Here is a 20987-nt window from a genome sequence, read left to right as displayed (position 1 = left end):
AAATAATAACACCACAAACAATGGGAACATATTTAAATATTAAAAGCTTTTGCTCCCTCATGAAGTTTTAAGTATCTCCAATATGTTTGAGGAACCTCCTGTATCACGCTTAGGAAATACCACTGCAAAGACTTCTTCAATCAGGCAAATTCAAGGGGCTAAAATACAATGCTGTAAGTGGGTAGAGTAAGCAGTGAGAAGGGATAGAGTACAAAAGCAACAGAAGTCCACAATAACCATATATATGCCCTAGGCCAGCTGTAAATCACTAAAACATTGCATTCATAAAAATACATAATTGTATTTTATGAATCCACTGTTTCCTAATGGTCATTTATCTGGCCACTACGCATTAGAAACTGGCAGACATTACTGCAGATGCAATTCAGAGACTAGGTTGGAAGAAGACAGGTTAGTAGATTTGAAAATGAGTTCAAGGCAGATAGGTTAAGGAACAGCACATAAGTGGTCTGGGGGTAAAAATCAGGACAAGCCTCCGCCAGGCAGTAAATGCAAAGTTACAACAGTTAATCCTACATCAAAAACCTCACTGTCTCTTGCAGTGTACTCAATTGGCACAGCTGAAGGTAAAAGATTAAATTTGTTCAAAAAGGCCAAGCCTTCCCTCTGTGCAATCTGAGTTTGATCAAATGTCACTTTTCCTCCCATAGTTGTCATTGATGCAGCATAAAGAATAAAGCTGGCATGAACATCCATGATGTGTATGTATTATGTGCGCTGTGTGACTCAACACACTGTGCCTGAATTTGGGCTGAATTTATGTTGCCCAGAGGTCTGGTAATAAAAATACTCTTTATAAAAACGTATCTACAACCTTGGAGATAAAGCGTAATGTTAACGAAATAAAAGAGGCCATATAAAAAGTAAAACTGTTATTCTGGGCTAGATTTTCCCAGCAGCTCATCTCCCACTTAAGTACCCAAACAAAAAAGCTTCCACTCAGCCTCTGGATGCTGCAGGGTTTCAACATTAGACTCCTAAGGTGCATGCATAACTGGATACCCAGTGGGCTGGACGCGGTATAGATTCATTTCATCTAATGATGAAATTAAGAAAAATAACTGAACTCTTTTTTTCCCACAATGATGACTTACAAAACAGAGGTTAAGAATATGGTTTATCCAGGGCAGCATTTAAGTACGCCACAATATGATTGAGGAGGAGGAATATTCCACCAAAAGGGCATGGTTCAGAGATAACCTGTCATAGAACAAGAGTACCAACATAGTTGTTCGATTGTTTATTCAGTAAAAGCTTTATTTTTATCAGAAAACTTATTTTGTTAGTCAGAATGTATCTATTCTTGTGGTTTACATTTGCTAGTGACCACAAGGCCTGTAAAGTTCCTCCTGAGTACTGAAGTCCCTTATTTACCTGCAGAATACATGAAACAAGTTCTAAACTTCCCTGGCATTATGTGAAGAATATCACAGAATCCTAGAATGGTTTAGGTTAGAATAGAAGGGACCTTAAAAACCATCTAATTGCAACTCCCCTGCCATGGGCAGAGACACCTTCTACTAGAACAAGTTCCTCAATATCTGAACTGTGTCCAGAAGGATGACTGAGAAACCCAGTCTATTCCCTTTGCTAATCTAGTCATTGGCTGGTAGAATAAAGCCTCCAGCACAGGTGCAAGCAGGCACTGAAATGAGATATTTCCACAATGTATCACATCTTTATGGTGGACTAGACATACAGGACAATCACTTCCATTGGACTACTAATGGAAATGACTTTCAGTCCCCACACATTTGGAGCAGATTTACATCAATTACCTACAGGTTGAAGGCTTCCCATCCTTTCATTTTATTACTAATATCCTCACAGAGCCTCTCTGCCAACTTCCCATCCCCTGCCTTTTCCTTCCCAAAATTATTTACACTTTGCATACATTTTATTATGTAAATGCATCTAAGCTATACATTGACTACTCTTCTGCAACTTTTACTTCAAACTCAGTTCCACAGGACCAGATGGTAAAAAGAAATTATTTCTTTTAGTTCTGACCCACTGCTGAAAGCCTGCCTAATTGCAGTGCAAACCTGTGGAGTTCAGATCTGTGTGGAATGGCTCAGGGAAAGTGTCCTCCAAGTACAGATATGTAACTGAGCTGGTGAGGTTTTCCAAGAAAACAAGCAAAGGCTGATCTGCATGCCCTCGCAGGCTCCAGAACCAGCTCTGCGGCTCCAGCAGCTGGGGTGTCCTGGTGCCAGTGAGGCCAGGAAGGTGGAGTCTGGAAGACATGTGTGTGCAGCTACTTGGAGGTCTCCTCTTTCGTATCATGTTTCAGGCAAATCATCCAAGAAGGCTGTCAAACATTACGTGGACTGGAGAGGTTTTATGCAAAAATGACGAGTGATGCTTAGTAAAAAGCAACTGAGGATAGGACCTAACAAGAGTGTGTTTACTTGTGCCAAAACCGCTAATTATCAGATGAAATGTCAACGATTATGTATGTGGTAGTGCTGTGACAGACACTGTAGCTATGCGAGGCAGGGACTACAGCAGTCCTTCATGTGTTTTTGCTAGTACAGCATAGTTTCTAGTTATTTGGCAATGAGCCTCACTTAAGAAATGCTCTGGGTGCAGCTCCACCTGCCCTTTTTATAGCTTTCCAGAACTACTGCCTATTTCTCTCACCCCATGCTGGCACTCCTGCCTGTTTTAACAGTGCTGATGCTGAGACCAAACTAATAAACTCAACTGAATGCTGCTGAGTTTGTCCCAAGCAATGCAGATGCTCTGCACTGAGTTCCATTACTCCCCTACTTCCATTTTGATGCAGCACCAGAACACGGGACTTAGCTCTGCAGCAAGCCAGCCCAGACCAAAAAGAAGGGTTGTACTTTTTACCTCTATGTCTTAACATACCGCCAGGAAACCCACCTCGAGCTCTAGGCCCCAAGGGTGTCATGCCTGTGCATGTATGTTCAGCCAAGGGTGCAGGACAGCACCCTTGACAGTAACAACAGCGACAGTAATGCCTGATGTGTCACTCCGGTGGTGGTGAAGCAGCCATTTTTAGCAGGAGAAATGAATTACTCACTAGCTGTTGTTAGGCCAAAGAGATGCTAAAACTGCTCATTTGGTTTCAACATCACAGTGACACAGTTGTACTCATCCAGTTTCCAGGAACTGTTCAGTTTATGTCAGTCAGGGCTCTCCACATCTCACTCCAGCACATGGCATAAGCCCCAGAAAAAGTGATCTGCATGGACAAGCTGGGGTAAGTGGCAGAGATTATCTTGCTGCTGTTACAGAATAACAGATCCAAGTTTTCAATATTTATCATCAAAGCTTTTCCCATTTAACTATTTTCTACAGATGACTTTGACATTAGGAAAAGGGGAAACATAGAGACCCAGGCACCCTTTCAGCAATGCTATGTCAATTACAAATACAATGATCACTAGGTCTGGGCTTATTGGTGACAGTTTTTCTTCCCTTCAATTTGTGTTATAGCCTGAAATCACATAGCTGTGATCCCCGAGAACCTCCTTTGTAATGCATATCAACTTTCGTTGTGCCCCTTTGTTCCCACTGTGATGGAGCATTGTGGTGCCTGTGTCCAGGGAGCAGGTTCGCTTTATTGTTCTTGTAAATATGTACTGCTGGGCGCAGCTCGGTGGAAGGCATTGAGTTTGTGCATGACTGACGCCGACCCGGACAACTGCTCTGACCCCCAGCAGATGGTGGTGCAGGGACTGCAATGATCTGGAAGTAATAGCATGTGCCATTTCTTTTTGTTTGGAACAGCCAGCCAGACCCTGCGTTTCCCTCCCCTGCGCAGCAACAGCTGTATATACAGTAGGGACCGGCGCACCCCTAACTGTCACTCCAGTCCTCCTCCTCTGCCAGTAATCAGAAAACCTTGGGCTCTGAGACTTCATGGAGATTAAACACTATATGAACACCACATGGCTCTTTCCAATGTTAATAAAATTGTGAGCATTGGGGCATAGATCAGTTGCTTTCCTAGAGAAAAGTGACTAACAGTTAAAAATATCTATCACCCCTGATATTAGACTTTGCAGTGATGGACTTGCTGGTTTTTAACCTCTGCACAGAGAAAACCAGGATACAGGAGTCAGTATTAACTAAGAATTTTAACTTTTAGACTACAAATAGCCTCTCTGTAGCTTAAATAAATTTTACTTGTCATTCGTATTTATCAGAAACCAAAGTAAGTGTTTGTTTTGAAAGGAAGGCATAAAATGGGTGAAAGTCCACAAGTGATGTTTTCACCAAGGCCATGGGATATTTAATGCTTTTGGAATGATAGTAGAGCAGTTTGCATTTGATTCTGTAAGAGGCCAAATTTTTTTATATGAGGCAGCTCATAAGAGGTCAGAAATGACAAATTGTGTGAGTTGGCGTTAACAATCACCCACTGTATGTCTGGCCTGTGTTACCAGTCTCCATAAAATTGTCCTGACGGTCCAGAAGGGAAGTTCCTTGGAATGGATGGAATAACGGCTCCATGCTCCTCCCCTCTTAGCCCTAGCTGAGATGGCTGTCAAAGAAAAGGGCTGAAAACCAGCTGCACTCTAAACATTGTGTTTCTGGCTGCTATAAATGCTTCTTGGAGGCTTTCAGCTGGCAGGTCAAAGAACAGCAGACTTGCAGCACTCGAAATGGGGAACAAAGGTAGGGTAGGAGTAATGGCAAGGAAATTCTTTAGACTTTTTCCCCACTTTATACTGGCCTGAACACCTCTTGAGGATTTTATACACAAGACCCCCAAGCTATAAACCCATGTTCAAACTGTGAGACCATTCCTCTGCGAGAGCAGACACCTTTATGTTGTTTAATTCAGTGCAATCTCCCTATTTCTGTGCAGAAAGAGGAAGAAACCTCTTCTGGGTTTGTCTCTCTCAATCTCCCCACATTAAAGAAATATTCCTGGGGGGACCCAAAGTCTCCCAGGGCACAGCATCACAACACTGCTATTAGGTTACACTCAGCCTCTGTTGTTGGGCTGGTGGCTGAGATGTCTCATTATCTTTAATTTAGAAATTTCACCCTAGACTTGAGAAACTACCTTGTAAAGTTTTCTGAGACCAGCTTTATTTTTGACAAGCCCCATCTTTTGAAGAAAAAGCAATATTAGGAAATCCCTGTTTACCTCCAGTGTAAAACCACCTTGGGTTCATCACACATCAGGGTTGGGTCAAGAGAAGAATGTTTTAATTTCTCTTTGTATGACATTTAATGATAATTATTGTTCAGTCCGAATTCCTTCCAGACTTGATCTTGATTCTAGTAGCACTATCTCAAACAACAAACACTTAAACAGAAGTAGCTTTACTTTCTTGACTAATCCCATTAGCTTTAATGAGTCTAATCGCACTAGTAAAATTATGCATGTGCTTAGCTCTTGGCAAGGTCAGTGCCAGTAATGAGGAGAAAAACAAACTGATAATGAAACCGTGAGTAGTAAGAATGTCTGGGTATCTGCATTTCTAGAAAAAGATATGGCAGTCTAGAACATTAAAAATGAAACACCACTTGTTAAGATTAAAGAAGAGTAAATCCTGAACTGAGACTGACAATAAATAAAATCATAGCAAAATTCTCTAATTAATTATCATCCATGAGATATCTTCAGTTACCTCCAACCCAGCTATAAGCTCATTACATTAGTTATGACTTATCTGTTCATCCATTCATTTATATGAAGCTCATCAAGATGATATCCAAGCACTAATGAACTTTGGCATTAAAAGGTCGTGTGTAATTTCCTAAGAGGAAAAAATTCAAAAGGTGTCAGCCACTCCGGATCTGAGCAATGAAATATTCTCAGGCAATTTGTATGGAATTTATTTTCAATAATTTCTGCCAGAAATAGTCTATTTTCAGGATGAGGATTATGGAAAATAGTCTATGGAACAGCAAAATGATAGTAGTATGAGAGCTAGACTAAGTCCACAACAACTAGAACTTGTGCAACCCAAATCAATATCAACATGGCAAGATAACTATTTTTTAGGATTACATGTTCTTTGGCGATGCCTTTAGACTATCTTCTGTTTCAAGAGTGTACAACTTTCTCAATGTTTTAAATAAACAGCCCCAAAGTATTATCTTTATAGCCTATGACCATGAACAGTCTGTAAGGTACTAAAACACAAAGTTAGTTTACCTTCTTTATATAGGACCAGAATGAGGCTACCTGTCACTAAATTCTCTAAATAGCAATTATATGGTATTCAGCTTTACATTTGTGAATCAATTAATTTCCTAACTCCTCTCTCTAGCTATAGACAGAATTCCTGTGTGCACATATTTGTGTGTAGAATTATAGGTTAAGGATTTCTGTCCATATTTCCTCCTATTTGGCATAGTGTGTGGTCGTCACTGGGACAAAGACTTTCCTAATACATAGTAAAATGGGATGGTTTACAATGGCAAATGGATTTTAGTGGTTGTTTTATCAAGAGGTCATGTGCAGTTTGTTGATTTCTTTTATAGTAGGCTGATGAATTCTTTTTTTGTACCTTGTTATAGTTAGTCTATAATAGTGTAATGCTTAATTTCCTTAAGCATTGTTCTGTTACATATTCCCTGTAAATAAGAAAAATGTGCATAATTAAGTGTGTATTTCTCTTGTGTTTTGTAAAATCAAATGAGTTTTCATTCTCTGTTTTCCAAAAACACATTTTACTTACAGGTAGAGGTGAAGCCGGTCAGCATACATTTTCTCAAAGAGCCTAATGAATGAGAAGAGTCGACTAGCTGAAAAAACCAGCTCCAACTCAGTCACTGAATTACAGGCTGGGGTGTGAGTGTATCACTGGCAGTGTAGATGGTGAATTAATACGCATCAGGAAAACAACAGAACTGCAAGAGCACCTCTGGTCAAAATGTTTTTCTGTGGAAAGACATCTGTATTCACACTAATTCAGAACTGCAGCATTGCAAATTTGATTTGTATTTATGTATTAATAAAATCAATAATACATCTGGAGTCATATAATGATCTTTAAATCTTCGTTCTACTTTGTTAATTATTTGTGATAATTCACAGTCTAACCAACTAGCTCAATCTTCCCCGTTTTCTTGATTTCAGTAGGATGCAACTAACTTCCTTAGGTGTCTTCAGCTCATAGTCAGTCCTACAGATATCAGACAGACTGAAAAGAAGCTGTATTTCTCCTGTATTGTTTTGGAAACATGGAGATTTTTACAGTTTATCCTGCTGTACTCCTTGTAATTAATGACTTTGAAATCCTGCATCCTGTGGTTTAATCTTAGAACTGGTTTGGTACGTGCACATGTCAGCCATGGCAGAAGGTCAGGGCAGCAAGGAAGCCATGCTCCTGGCAGCACCAAGGGGGGGCCTGCGGAACCCCCGTTCTGCTGCTGCCTGTGAATGCTGGGGTGCAGGGGGTTGGCACCACCTGGTCTGTGGTGGGCAGGCTCTGCCAGCCCCCAGGGCATTTTAGCCTCCGGATGATTCACTGAAGTCTGGTGGTACCTGCAGGGGCACCCTAAGGATGAGAGGGCTGATGGCACCAGCCACCACTGCAGAGGGCTGTGTTTGGAGAGCAGAGCTAAGGGAATAACCTGGTGCCACGCTTAACTGGTGGACAGGCATCATGTGCACAAGTGGAGGAATGCTGCGTAAGAGAGGTTTAGATGTGGGCTCTTTGAAGAGCCCAGTAAAACAGAGGGATACAGGGTAGTTTACATGCAAACTGACAAAATATTTCACCCAATGGAAAATAAGAGAAGATACTATTCTGAGGTAGGGTGAAAAGCAAAATGTAATACAATGCAAAGTGTCTTAACAGGCTGTTCTAGAAAAGTATGTAAAAATAAGAGGTTACAGAAGTCAGTCATCAAGCTGTTCACACTGTTAACCTACATAACCACATGATGTTATTACTGTTAACCTCATCTTTCCTCCCCCGTCTTCCTTCCTAATGTTTCCTATACTCCTTGTATCTTGTCTTTACACTAAAAGAATACTCTGGAAAGGGACTGTACTTGCTTTCAAGGCAACACCAGAGCAAGGCCCAAGTCTGAACGTAGCCTCTGGGGACTCCCACAGCAAGGCATACTTACACCTGAGCTGGCATTAAGACACAGATCCAGATATTTTTCTTTGCTCTACCATCCTCTTTGAGACTATGACACACAAGCAAAAACTATTTAACAATGCTCCTGCTGCAGACTGCTAACTAGCCTATTCTTTCTCCTTGTCATCCTTAAGACAATGTTGCAGATTCTCTGAGCTGTGTTGAACATCAGCATCCATTTTAAAGAGCAGACACACTTCTGACATTGAGCTGGCTGGCTAACAGCTTAAGCGATAACTTTTGTTGGCAGATGCACCAAAGTTCCGATCTAAGAGATGTTCTGTGGGCAACTGCCTGTTTATTTGCTTTCCTAGAGACATGGTTGAACCACGCTGTACATCCTGTGCTTATGAAATTCCAGCAGGGTTGTATCACAGTGCCTACCACTAGAATGTGTGATTTACACCACCTACAAACTGCAACATCTCAAGATAAACCTGCTCTTTATAATGAAGATCCATATAACTGTGGTTCTCACTACCTACAATGCTTTTGAAGGTCACTGGGTTTTAAAATAGCTGGGATTTTACAGGACACACTGTGAGACGTTTTTTGTAAGACAGGCTGATCTAAGAAAGAGTCTCTTGTCCCCTTGCCCATCTCTCACTCATGTGTGTTAACCACATAAGAAACTTGGGATTCCTTCTACACAAAAGGGTCCAAGTCTTTTGTTTTCTCATCTTTCTCCAAACCAGCAAGGTGAGAAGCAGTTGCCAAATGAGAAGCGTATTAGCTAGTGCTGTGCCCAAAGGAATGAGCTTAGGGGAAACCCAGAGCCAAGGCTGAGCTGGAGAAAGTTTGGTCTGGACTGGTCAAACAAGCTGTTGAAATCTTTGGCCTGGTTATCACAGCTTGCATACCATGCTCCCTGCTCCTCCCTGCCCTTCTCCTCCAAAGCTGGGCTGCTTGAGCACTGCCAGCCAGCAGCTCTCGCAGTACCACTGGTGGGACAAAACTCCAGGCCAAAAGACCTCCTCCCCGCCTACACACAGGGCCTGATCCCTAACGATTCCATGGGCTCTTGCTAGGGTCCTTGTCTTTTCTCCCCTTTCCACACAAAGCAAGACTCAGAGGACAGGGGAACTGTATGGATTCCCAGATGACGCTGCTGAGATCCACTAAGCACTGGCCAAGTGGCTCCGTCCGCATACGCACGTGTTGGTAAATCCAAGTAATTTTGAGGTGGTCCTGTCCCCCAGTTTACAAGTGAGAGTAAACTGGATTTCCTGCTTTAACAGTCTTCCATTTTCAAAGGTGACTAATGATTCTGAGCACCCAATTGGAGTCACCTGGCAGAGCATCTGCTTGGAACATGGGTGAAGCCCAACACCTGTGGAAATCATATCCTTCAAAGGTGCCTCCAAGCTGTGCTTCTTCAAATTGTCTCTGAAGTGATAGGCCTGACTCAGAACCCTTTTGCCAACCTCAGCTGAGCTTAAATCAAAAAATCAAACTACTGATTTGCATAGCAAACACAAAAATTTAAATGGTGGAAACCTGGTATTTAAATTTTTCTACCTCAGCTCTGGAAATGCTTATATTCATTACAGGTCAGAAAGTGAGGTCTAGTTCCCTGAGGCAGTAGATGCTTTCAGTTTCCAATAAAGTCACTCCATATGAAATACAAACTTTTAGCAGCAAGAAGAAAATTCAATGCATAAGCAATATTAAAAAACCTTCGGTGGCATATTATCTTTTCTTCCACCAGCTACTTCACATGAAGCTCAGGCTATTGTTTTTGATTTGAGTAGTATTCCTGGCCTTCTGAACTGCAAATCTTTTATAATTAAAGAAAATAAAATCAATGGTTATTTGTTTTATAATGTACTGCTGTCAGTGATGGAAAGGACTACAATGGTTTCCATAATTATTAATTCTTCGAAATAATATACCTGCTCCAGTATCCAATTAATCTGGTTATTAATCAAAGCCTTCTTTGTAAACTATTGAAAGAGGCTAGACACTGCAGATTATTGTGTGCTGTATTTTTAGATTTTCCAGTTTGATTCAAAACACACTAAAAGAGGGGCCCCATAAAATAACCATCTAGAGGCAGTCCATGGCAAACATCCAGAAACTATTCTTAATGGAATGGAGTTAGCATGATCTGAGATCATTTTTTAGCCTTGAGAGGAAAAAAAAAAAAAAGATGTTTTTAGGAAGAGATTTCCAAAGGGATTATGAGTTGCTCTTTGCAAACACTACACAGAGGATTTCCAGTATGCATTGTGCTTTTGCCAAGAACTGTGCCTACAAGGGAGCTAATCAAAGTCCTCTTGTATCTAATGAGGAGGGGGAAATCATGATGGGGAAAGTCCCTTAATGACAGGAGACAACAGCTGTTTGTACAGGAGATGTACAGAAAACTTTGTCACCGAGGAATCTCTTAAAACATGGTTTTATTTATCTGAGACATTATTCATTGAATTAGCATTAGCAATGAAGCGCATATGTGGGAAAGAAACCTAAAATCTTATTCATGGGATTACTGAAATGTTATCTTTTTCCGTAATTTGGAAGACAGCAGAGCTAAAGTAAGAAAAAAAGATGTGGGCTTTGGAATCTCAGCAATCTTTGAAATCAATGTAGCATTTGTCCCGAAGTTAGACTGACATGTTATACTAAACACATAGAGGAAATTGAACAGACAGAAGTCTTGATATAAAAGGATTAGTTTTCAAATATGGTCTCCTAAGGGACAATCAGACCCTCACCTTGAAGTGGCAAGGTTGTTAAATAAATCCAAAACTGGGGTCTTCTTTTTTGGTCTTATGAAAACGTCGGAGCCCACCCCGGCAGCTCCGTGTTGCAGATACCTCCTGTCCCCGTGCCCACACTCAGCCGTCTGTTGCCACAGGGTTCGCTCAGCTGGCTGGGACTCTGGCAGACTCCACCGTTTCTGTTTGCTAAACAAACGCATCTTACGCACTTCGGTTGCAGATGAAAACAAAATTATGAAACCGGGCTTTTAATGTAAAACCTACTTCTAAAAAAATTACGTTAGCGATTACATGTAAGGAACCTAACAGGTCATCCTAAGGGCTGTGCCTCCAAGTCCCAGCCTCCCGCTCTTTTAATTTAGCATTTGACAAGGAGTTCTTTCCGCCCTGCCCCGGTTCCCACTCTGCGCCGCCGGACCCCTCAGCGCCGCCAGCGCCGCAGGTCTCTCCGGGCCGCGCACGTGCCGGGCCCGCGGGCAGCACGAGGCGCGCGGTCCCACGCGCGGGGGTGGGGGGGAGGAGGCGGTGGCGGCCGTGGGCCGATCCCCGCGCGCCAGCAGCCGCCCCACCCCGCCCCTCCCTCCGCGCCCAGAATGGTCCCTCCTCCTCCGCCCCTCCTCGCGCCGGCGGGGGCGAGACGCGCGAGCAGGCAAAGGGAATCCCTCGGTTTCCCCTGAGCGCGCTCAGCTCTCGCGAGACTTGCGCAGCTCTCCGCAGTGTCGGCTGGCTCCAGGCTCTCGCGAGAGCGGCGCGGTTCCCACGCCCGGGCTGTTGTGTCTGAGGGGAGAAGCCCGGGCGCTGAGTGGGCGGCGCGCACCGCCCCCTCCTCCTGCCCCGCGCGTGTCTCGCGGGCCCGCGCACGCGCGCTCTGGGCCTCGGGGAGGGGGGAGCTCTCGCGAGAGTAGGAGTTTTGGCGAGAGTTTGTGGAAGATGGCGCCTGTTGTGACAGGGTGAGTGCGGGGCGTTCGCGGCGCCCGCCGGAGCCGCCGCCGCCCGGGGCTGCCGGGGCGAGGCCGCGCCGCGCCCGTCCGCCCGCTCCTCGGCCGCCGCTCGGGGGCACGGGGGGCTGCCCTCCGGACGGCCCGCGGGCGGGCCCTGCGGCGCAAACCTCGCGGGGCTGGGGTCCCGCCGGGTGGGCGCACGGAGGAGGCGCTCCGGGTGCCGGCCCGGCAGTGGCCGCGCTCTCCGTCCGCGCTTTGGCGTGGGGGTCCCGGCGGGTCTGGGCGCTCACTGTGCTCTCCTTCTCTCCGGCACGGACACGCCGGTCAGGACTCCGTGCAGGGTCAGTGCTCATCCCGGCTGTTTCGGAGCGGGTCCCGCTCTGGGCTCCCAGGGGAGCGGCGGAGCCCAGCTGTGAGGGGACCTGGGGCTGGCACGGGCTGTTCCCCCTTCTCGTTCGCCCCGGCTCGTGCCGCCGCAGGCGGGGGTCCCCCGGGCTCCCCCGGCCACGGACCGGGAGCGCTCGGACAAAGGTTTTTGCTGCTGTGGTTGGAAGTTCAGCGCGGTGCCCCAGCGCCCCTCGCACGGCGGGGCCGGCCGTGGCCCAGCCCGGCGCTGTCACTTGGCGGCGGAGCGCTCCCGGCCGCGCCGAGCGCGGGCGGGCTCTCCGCCCCTGCTAGCAGGACACCCGTTCCCTCAGGCTGGGCGACCGATGTTCCCTTTCTCTCCTCTCTGCACACCATTCCCAGGGCTTTTTTGAGTTTTAGCTGCGTTTCTTCAAATGCTGCGGTGCAGGGAAGGGTAGCAGCCTGCCTACCCGACTAAGCCATGCTGGATCATAATGAATGGTAGTGTCCATCCCTTTCAACCACAGTGGGTAATACTTAATCATGGCTAGCCAGCTGCAGCATGTGTCACCGTAATAAGTGACACCCTCTTTGCCACCTACAGCTGATGAATAATAACAGATCCACTGCTGGTATACAGCATGCAATCACACCTGCAGTGTTACACTGCACGTTGCCATCCTCGCCACATCTTGATTGCTGCTGCTTATTTTAAGTGCCGTGTCCTTAATTTTGGGCTACCCTGAGCACGTGTGACCTCCCTCTATGTGTTGAGGGAAGAGGCAGTCAGGAGAAGGACAGGCTGTTTCTATACTCCACCTGTTTGTTCCAAATGAAATTTTGTCTCGTTAAAGTACTTCTGTGTCTTTCTAAAACGTGGACCTTATTTTAAGATTTCGCAGTGTGTCTGTGACCTTCTGTCTTCCCTGTGGGATTACATTGTCTGCAGCATTGGCTCTGTGGTTAGAGAGCAACAGCCTGCTTGGGGGTGGGGTGGAGTTGGTGGTTGATGCTTTTGTTCTCGTGGAGAAGGTAGCATTATGGTATTTTGTTGTTTTGTTTGGCTGCAGTAGTGTTTCCAATTCCTCGCTCTTGTTTGTCAAAAAATAAATTGAAGCTTTTGCTTGATTTCTCTCCTTATGAAGGCATCTTGTGGCTGATACACAATTTCCCAATTAAATGTTCTTTAGGGAGGCTAATCTTGTTTGTTATGATTCCTGGAGTGTACTGTTTTAGAGGTTGGAGTTGAAAGAAGGGAACAAATGCTTTTAAAGTTTGCTATAACTATTAGCATGTGCTGTAGTTAGCAGTTAAGTTTTGCCACGTTTCTGTTAGTTTACTCATCCAAATATTTGGGCTCCATTTCCTTTTGTTTGTTGTTATTATTTGTTGTTTTTCGTTATTATTACAGGTTTGTCAGAAGTGTTCTAATGTTTGTGATATTACTTTTATCCTTTTCAGATGTCTGTTAAAATGTTGACAAAACAACTGTCGATTATTTTAAAAACAGCGATCAAATAATCAGAGCAGTAGAAAAATATACCATTTTAACAAGAGTGAAAAGATTGTGTGTAGTTTAGGTTTTTCATTCTACATTTTTTGTTTAAACCTCTAAGTCAAATACTTCTCTGGAAAAATAGTTTTGTGTTCTTATTGTTAAATATTTCCAGTGTAGATAAAATGAAATATGCTAACTTTTGTTAATGTTATAGTTATATTACATGAAGGAGCCTGATTTTTTTTTTTTAATTTTTTTTTAAATTACATGACCTGTGTTTGGAGCGTGGCTCTGATGCTGAGTTGTCTGTGCGTAGTAGGATTTAAAATTGCCGATTCTCCAGTAGCCGTTTTTTTTTTTTTTTTTCCCCCAAATAGTTGGTATAAGGAGTTTTCTTTCTGGCCTGTTCTGTAAAAACTTACTTCGACAGAGGAAAAAAAGTGAAATTAAAAGCAATAACTGAAGAATGTAATATGCAAATCCTGCATTGCGTTTGAATGGGCATCACATGGGCACTCACACTTTGAGGTAAAGCTTATGGCTCTTTTGCACTTAGTGTTACCTGAATGAAGAAGCTTTTTTTTTTTTCCCCTCCTGTGAAAACGATATGTCTGAGTTTAAATTATGGTACATAGGTTTATGCAGTATTGGATTGGAATAGTAGGAATTTACTGTAGCAGTTTTGGGGGGCAGTCAGCATATGTTACCGCTTTGTTGTTTGCAGCATGTGGCACACTCGTGCTGCTGCCTCACAAGGAGGGTTTTGATTAAACTTGCTCATATGTACAGTGTCACAACCTAAACTGGGTGGTGTCAGAACTAGATACAGTGAAAAGGTAAACAGAAACATGAGACAAGTAATTTAAAATGAATTACTATTCACAAATATTATTTGAAAGAAGTGGATAATTTATAGCTGGGATTATAGAATAGTATTTTTGGGGTTTTGTGGAATATTTTTGGTTTTGGTTGTGAACAATTTAGGGAAATACCATTTTAGGATGACAAAATTAATGAAAATGTGCTTCTTTAATTATATAACATTTTGAGTGCAAACCACTTGGTTTTAAATAATTGCTGATGCTGCAAAAATACCTGTAGGCATCAATTAGTTTGAAAATTGCTCTGCTAAGTCTAATACAGCCATGTGACAGAGAAAATCTCTAATTCCATGAATTTAATTTTGTGGTTTTAAAGTGACATAAAGTATGGAATAGTGTCTTCTCAGGAGCCTGGGACAACCTGATCTTTAATATACTAGAAGCCAATTTAGAGATGAGAGATTGAAATACTAAATAGTAGGCATTGTCTTGGGCACTCGATTACCAGTGAAAACCTCTGTAATAGCAGTATACAGTATAACATTTGGATTATTTTTCAAACAGGTTGAGAAGCCTTGAAAAAAGACAAAAATAACTTGAGTAGGTTTGTTGCTGGTATGATGTTTTCCATAGGCACTGTACAGTAGAAAATTGTTTTAGTCACACTTTTCTAAGTAACAAGCTATTCAAGTTCCATGTCTGAATTAGTCATCCAGGAGTTCTGTGGTTATGAGGGGTTTCCTTACCCAGAAGGCGTAATGATTTAAGGGTCAGGGAAGACTCATGAGATCTGTGATGGCACAAGAGAATGTTTGGCATCAGTGCTGTGAATTTTAGTGCAGTAGTGTAGATGTGACAGCCATCTGGTCATTTTGTTTCTTTGTTTTTAATGAGAACTAAGAAACTAAGAAAAAACTTGTAGGAGGTTTTTTGAATGAGGGTGCTGCTTCCTGGAGCTCTCTCAACCACAAGGTCAAGGGAAGAGAAGTTCAGAGATGAAAATATAGCAGTTTATCAGAACTTTAATCTCATCTACATCCTGATTAGTAATTTTAGAATGAGGACGTTGACCAGTGAGGGTCTTGAAGTAGAGAGTGAAGTGGATGCTGCTCAAGAGATGAGGCAGGGGAGGACTTCTGTGATCTGGCTGTAGGCTAAAAAAAGCTATCGAGAGAGGAATGTTAAGGGTCAGTTTTGGATCTTGAAAGATGAGGAAGTGTGCTTCATTATTTCAAGTGTGAACTTCTGTGGTCACTGATAAAATTTCACCTACTAAAGGGATGTGATGGGCGTTGCTAGGATCTCAACACCAGGTTATTTCTAGGACCTATAGAGAACCTAGGTTTGAGGGCTAATGCCCAGTTTGGTTCAGGACTTGCAGTAGTGGAAAGGAGACTGAAGCAATAGTAGAATGAGTAAGACCTGTGTGTTGTCTGTGCTGATACTGAGCTGATAGTGAGGCATCAATATGGGGAAAGAGATTCAAGCTGGGGTGTTGACTTGGACAAGCACAGGAGCTAGGGAGTAGAAAGGATATTTCTGATTGATGGCTGGGAGTTGATAGGTGAATTTGAATCCTGGCCCTGGACAGAATGAAGACGAATGGAAAGGGATGCAAGACCAAAACCTATGAAGTGATTGATAAAATAATACAGGTGAATGAGAAGGCTCCTTCAGAAGGATACACTGAAAGAACAGTTAGAATGATAAGGGATGAATCATGAGAGCAACAATGCCAAGGAAATGAGGGAGAGTTATTTCCAGAAAAGAAGCATTGCTGGTAGTCTTGGGTGGTTGACAGGTCTAGGAAGATAACAATTACGTATTGATTCTGAGCCTCATCATAGGGTTAGGCTGCAAGAGTTGTTAGTCAGAATGGGCTCAGTGAAGCTTGAGTGGAAACAGGAATCATATAGACTATAGGACTAGAATTCGTGGATGTGTTCTTCAGGCTACAGTTTTTACTGTCACTGAAGGTTTAAACAGTGCTTATTAAGATTTGAGTAATAGCATAACTACAGCTATTGTACTGTGTATATGCACCTGATGAGTGTTAAAGATTGGGAAAAACTTGTTTACAATCAAATGAGTAGATGGTTTTGTGTGACTGACATTTAAATTGTTATCAAGGAGCATGAGCTGTCTAAAGTTAGACTATTGGGAACTCCTTGTGAGCACTGTATTCTTGAAGGAGTCCTCTGAAATGCTGGCAAAACCTTTTGTAGTTTCAGTAGGAGCAATTGCATGAAGTTAAGGTCTTAATTTGGATTTTATTTGCTTTCACTGTTTATTCCTTGTGTTAAGTAGCTCTTTGTTGTTTGACTTATGCTGGTTGATAGAGAGCACAAAGAAAGTTTGAAAATAATCTTTCCGTAGCTTGATTTCTCCAGAAATAATCTGTAGACTATTGTATTTGGCATAGTGTGTGTGTGCTTGTTACAGCCAATTAAAAGGCAATATCCTTTGCTGATACCTTTTTGCAGAAGTAGCTCTCTCTTAAGTCTTGTTCCATGCTACGAATTGCATAAAGATCATGGGTTTGTCAATGACAGTGAGTTTCTTTCCTCTGACTTGCTAATTTCTGTTTTGCAGTAATAATTAATTTTAGGACTGTTTTTCAGTATTTTGAACTCCAGTTCCTATGTTTAAAAATAGTGAAAAGAAGAGCAAGTAGCCTGTAGGTATTATAAAGTCTTCCTAAAAGACTTGTGGTGCCTTCACAAGTAAAGATTTTGAAGAAAGGTTTTATAGTTACTAATTCATTTTTGCTGAAGAGTACAGTTAAGGTGCAATGCATACCTGTTCTATCCTATGTTTGGTTTTTGATAAACTTGAAGAGATAGGTTGTAGTTTGGATTTGTAAAATACATATTTAATACAAACAGGTATTCTATCTTACGCAACTTGTTAGAATCTCTCTTGGGATGAAGAATGTAGTTTCTACACAATATTAGTTTGACATTTGGAGAGCAAATCACGTCGGCAGAATTCTGAAGTTTCAGGACATGTTTTCTGTGTTTGTAATACTTGCAACCCTAAATTCTTTGGATGTTAATTGCAAGCACATTATTAACTGACCTATATGGCACTAATGTGCTGAAATACTGCCTCCGAAGAGCATTTCACAGGGAAGGTGTATTTTTAAGGTTTTTTTAAAATTTATTTCAATATTTTTAAAAATTGAGCAATTGTGTATGCCTGCTTATATAGAATTACTTTTTTCTTTTGTCTTTAGGTGAAGAAGAGAAAAAGGTAAATGTCACTAGCTGTATTGTCAGATGAAATCTTAATTCTGTTGACAAAAGTGGATATGCCTTTTAAGTCTGTAGTATTTCAAGGCAGTTTTATAATTATAAATAATAATTATATTCTTGATCTTAGTGAACTGCCATTATTTTTATGTGGAAATGCTTATAGCATTATAATATTATACACTTCATGCTTGAACATAATTGCATTAATTAACAATTAAGATTATATGACGTCAGAAAATAATACAGAATTAAGGTTATCTCTTGTAATGTAAAAATTCAGAAAAGGAAACAGCCAGTACACTTCTTTGAAAAAGAAATTATTAATAGAAGCAGTTTCCATATCCCTACATTCTTACTGAGTCTTGGAAAAGTAAGGGCTAAACTTAGAGTTTATCTCATTTCCTGAGGTTCTACTTCTGTGGTGTTCTTTACTCATAATTCGTGTGTGTGTGTATTTTGTGGTTGCTACCTTTCACAAAAAAAGTTAAGTAACTTTTACAACCTGGAGAAACTCCTTTATCACCTTTGCTGTGTCACATCACAGCCATTTTTCAGACTGTTTATACTGTTTAAAAAAATTTCGTTTTCTGAAAAATACTTCCTGCTCTTCAACTGCACTTTAGTTATCCAGATAGTGACATATGGTCAGGTATCTTCTTGCTCTTACACTTGTAAATGCATAAAGTACATATTTGCACTGATGAACTTTTTTACCAAGAAAGAAAAGAACATAAGGGTTTCAGTATGTACAGTGTGAGAAGTCTCTTGATGGACCTTGCAGATTTTGATCCTTACAATAGACAGAGACTATTATTATATATAAGACGTTTTAGTATTATATATATATTAAAATTATATATAATATAAAATAAACAGAGATGAAGATAAACACTATTTTTGTTAATATTTTTATTTTTAAAAGCCTGACTGATCATAAAAGTTTACTGTAAGATATAATTGTTAAAATGTTTTACTATTTGATTAATGAGATTGTTTAATGAACGACATGCTCCGGGGACATGATTTGTTCTCTCTAAAGCAGTCTGAACACTTCAGTTGACAGCACATGACTTCAGGAAGCTTGTGAGGCTCTTTTTTGAACGCATCTTTTTATGTAGATAAGTCTTGAAACATTGATGTGGAGTTGAAGTACATATTTCTGTAGTTATTTAAACTGAGAGGCTCTGCGGAGTGATCTTGGCTAGTTATAGGGCTGGGCAATGACCAGACGTAAAATTTAACAAAGGCAAGTGCCAGGGATGGGGCAGCTGTGGATGTACATAGGCTAGGGAATGGGAGGCTGCAGAAAGGGATCTGAGCATCCTGGTCAACAGAAAGCTGAATGTGAGTCAGCAGTGCCCTGGCAGCCAGGAGGGCCAAACGTGTCCTGGGGTGCATCAGGCACAGCATCGCCAGCCAGGCAACAGAGGGGATTGTCCTGCTCTGCTCTGCACTGGGGAGACCTCACCTCGAGTCCTGGGGACAGTTTTGGGCACTGCAATGTAAGAAAGATGTAAAGCTCTTAGGGAGCATCCAAAGGAGCACCATGAAGATGGTGAATGGTCTAGAGGGAAAGCCATATGAGGAATGACTGAGATCAGTTGTCTTGTTCTGGAGGAGACCAAGAGGAGACCTCATCACAGCCTATAGCTTTCTCACAGTGGGAAGCAGAGGGGCAGATGCTGGTCTCCTCTCTGGTGACCGGTGACAGGACCCAAGGGAATGGCCTGAATTTGTGTCAAGAGAGATTTAGGTTGGATATTAGGAAAAGGTTCTTTACCCAGGGAATGGTTGGGTCCTGGAACAGGCTCCTCTGGGAAGTGGTCACAGCACCAAGCCTGACAGAGTTCAAGAAGCACCTGGACAATGCTTTCAGGCACATGGTGTGATTCTGAGGGTGTCCTGCGCAGGGACAGGAATTGGGCTTGATGATCTTGATGGGTCCCTTCTAACTCGGGATGTTCTATGAGTCTGATTCTAAAGTTGTTTACATGCTTCACTTGAAAAACATGAAGACCATACAGTGGTTGTGGTTATGGTATAACTTTTCTTCATTTGTTTGTTATTCAGGAGCAAGAGCTTATCTCTGTTTTATTATATTACATGACTGACTTGTATACAGTGCTATTTCATCAGTGCCTTGAAAATCCAGAACACTTTCTCCAATAGTGAACAACCTGTATTGGCAACTAATCATTTTTAACTGCTCTGTGTGAGATCACACCTTCATTTGATTTTTCTACTTCTCGTAGGTTAGATTAAAGGGTATGTACTACAATGGATCTTTGTTAGTGTTTTGGTTATTAATCTAATTTCTTACAGTTATTTGAGTAGAGGAATGAACACTTAAATTTTTTCCTTTATGAGTACAAACAAATACAGACATTTTTCTGAATGTGCCAGAAAAAAATGTCTTTCTACTTTTATTCTTGGTAACATTGCTTGGTCTGTAGGACCTTTCATCTGCACTTTGTTTTTTTCGAAGCCATTCTTGTGGCATATTTCCACTGTGTGGTGCTTTGGGAGATTACCAGGAAAACTTGGTATCGAAATGAAACTTCATCAGGCTGCTGTGAAATTCAGAATTTTCCAAGCCTGAAAGAGGGAATTGAATTGTGCAAAATACTGGTCCCTAATTTTTGCCGAACCATAGAAACTGCATGGAATAAAAGATACTCTTCAGAAAATATCATGCTTTCCTTTTCCTGGCAGCTCTTATTTTTACTCTGTAATTTAATTTTGTCTAGGAGCAGTGGCAAAGGATCTGCAGGCAGTGTTTGCAAGTTGTGGATTAGGAATTGCTAGTGTAGAAAATAAGGTTAAAGTTGTTTGCTCAGCAGAAGAATTTGTGAAACTACGCTTTTATCAGTTATTGATTACAGGGGAGGTTGTCTCGGTAAGGGGTGTTACTGCTTTCACTCGTGATCTTACATAAAGGGGGCTTCAAAATAAACGTCTAGAGTCTTGGAGGTGCTTGTGCACACTCTGAGTTTATGCCATTGTGGAAGAGTTCTAAGGTCAGGCAGAATAATAATAGTGAGTCTTACTCAGTTGTTGTTGTTCCAGCTGTCTGCGTAAAAGCTCTTCATGTCCTGAACATGAAAAAACAAGCATAAAACCCCATTGACTTGCCAAGGTCAGACAGAGTCTGTGGAGAGGTGGAAATAGAATTACTGTCTCCTGCCTCTGTTCTCGTACTTGGTGTAGTTATGGGGTGTTTGCTGAGTTTTGACAGGTGACATCATGTTTTCTCTCCCAACTGTGGCTGTGAAAGCAGGTCAAGAGAAATAAGACTTCCTTACG

The 20987-nt window shown here is 42.1% G+C and overlaps 1 protein-coding gene across 1 annotated transcript in view; it reads left to right on the top strand.

Moving 5' to 3' along the window:
* Positions 1 to 11750: 11750 nt before the first annotated feature.
* The window catches only part of RBPJ (recombination signal binding protein for immunoglobulin kappa J region), a 60642-nt gene continuing 51405 nt past the window's right edge, over positions 11751 to 20987 (top strand). The window contains exon 1 of the mRNA XM_082281896.1: positions 11751 to 11775. Coding sequence (XP_082138022.1) covers positions 11756 to 11775 — 20 coding nt within the window. The 5' untranslated portion in view covers positions 11751 to 11755. The remainder of the gene's footprint in view (positions 11776 to 20987) is intronic.

This window comes from Coloeus monedula (assembly GCF_965178545.1).
Source record: "Coloeus monedula genome assembly, chromosome: 5".
Classification (NCBI taxonomy): domain Eukaryota; kingdom Metazoa; phylum Chordata; class Aves; order Passeriformes; family Corvidae; genus Coloeus; species Coloeus monedula.
The sequence above is the reverse complement of the archived record's forward strand: the minus strand, read 5'-3'. Positions and strand labels throughout refer to the sequence as shown.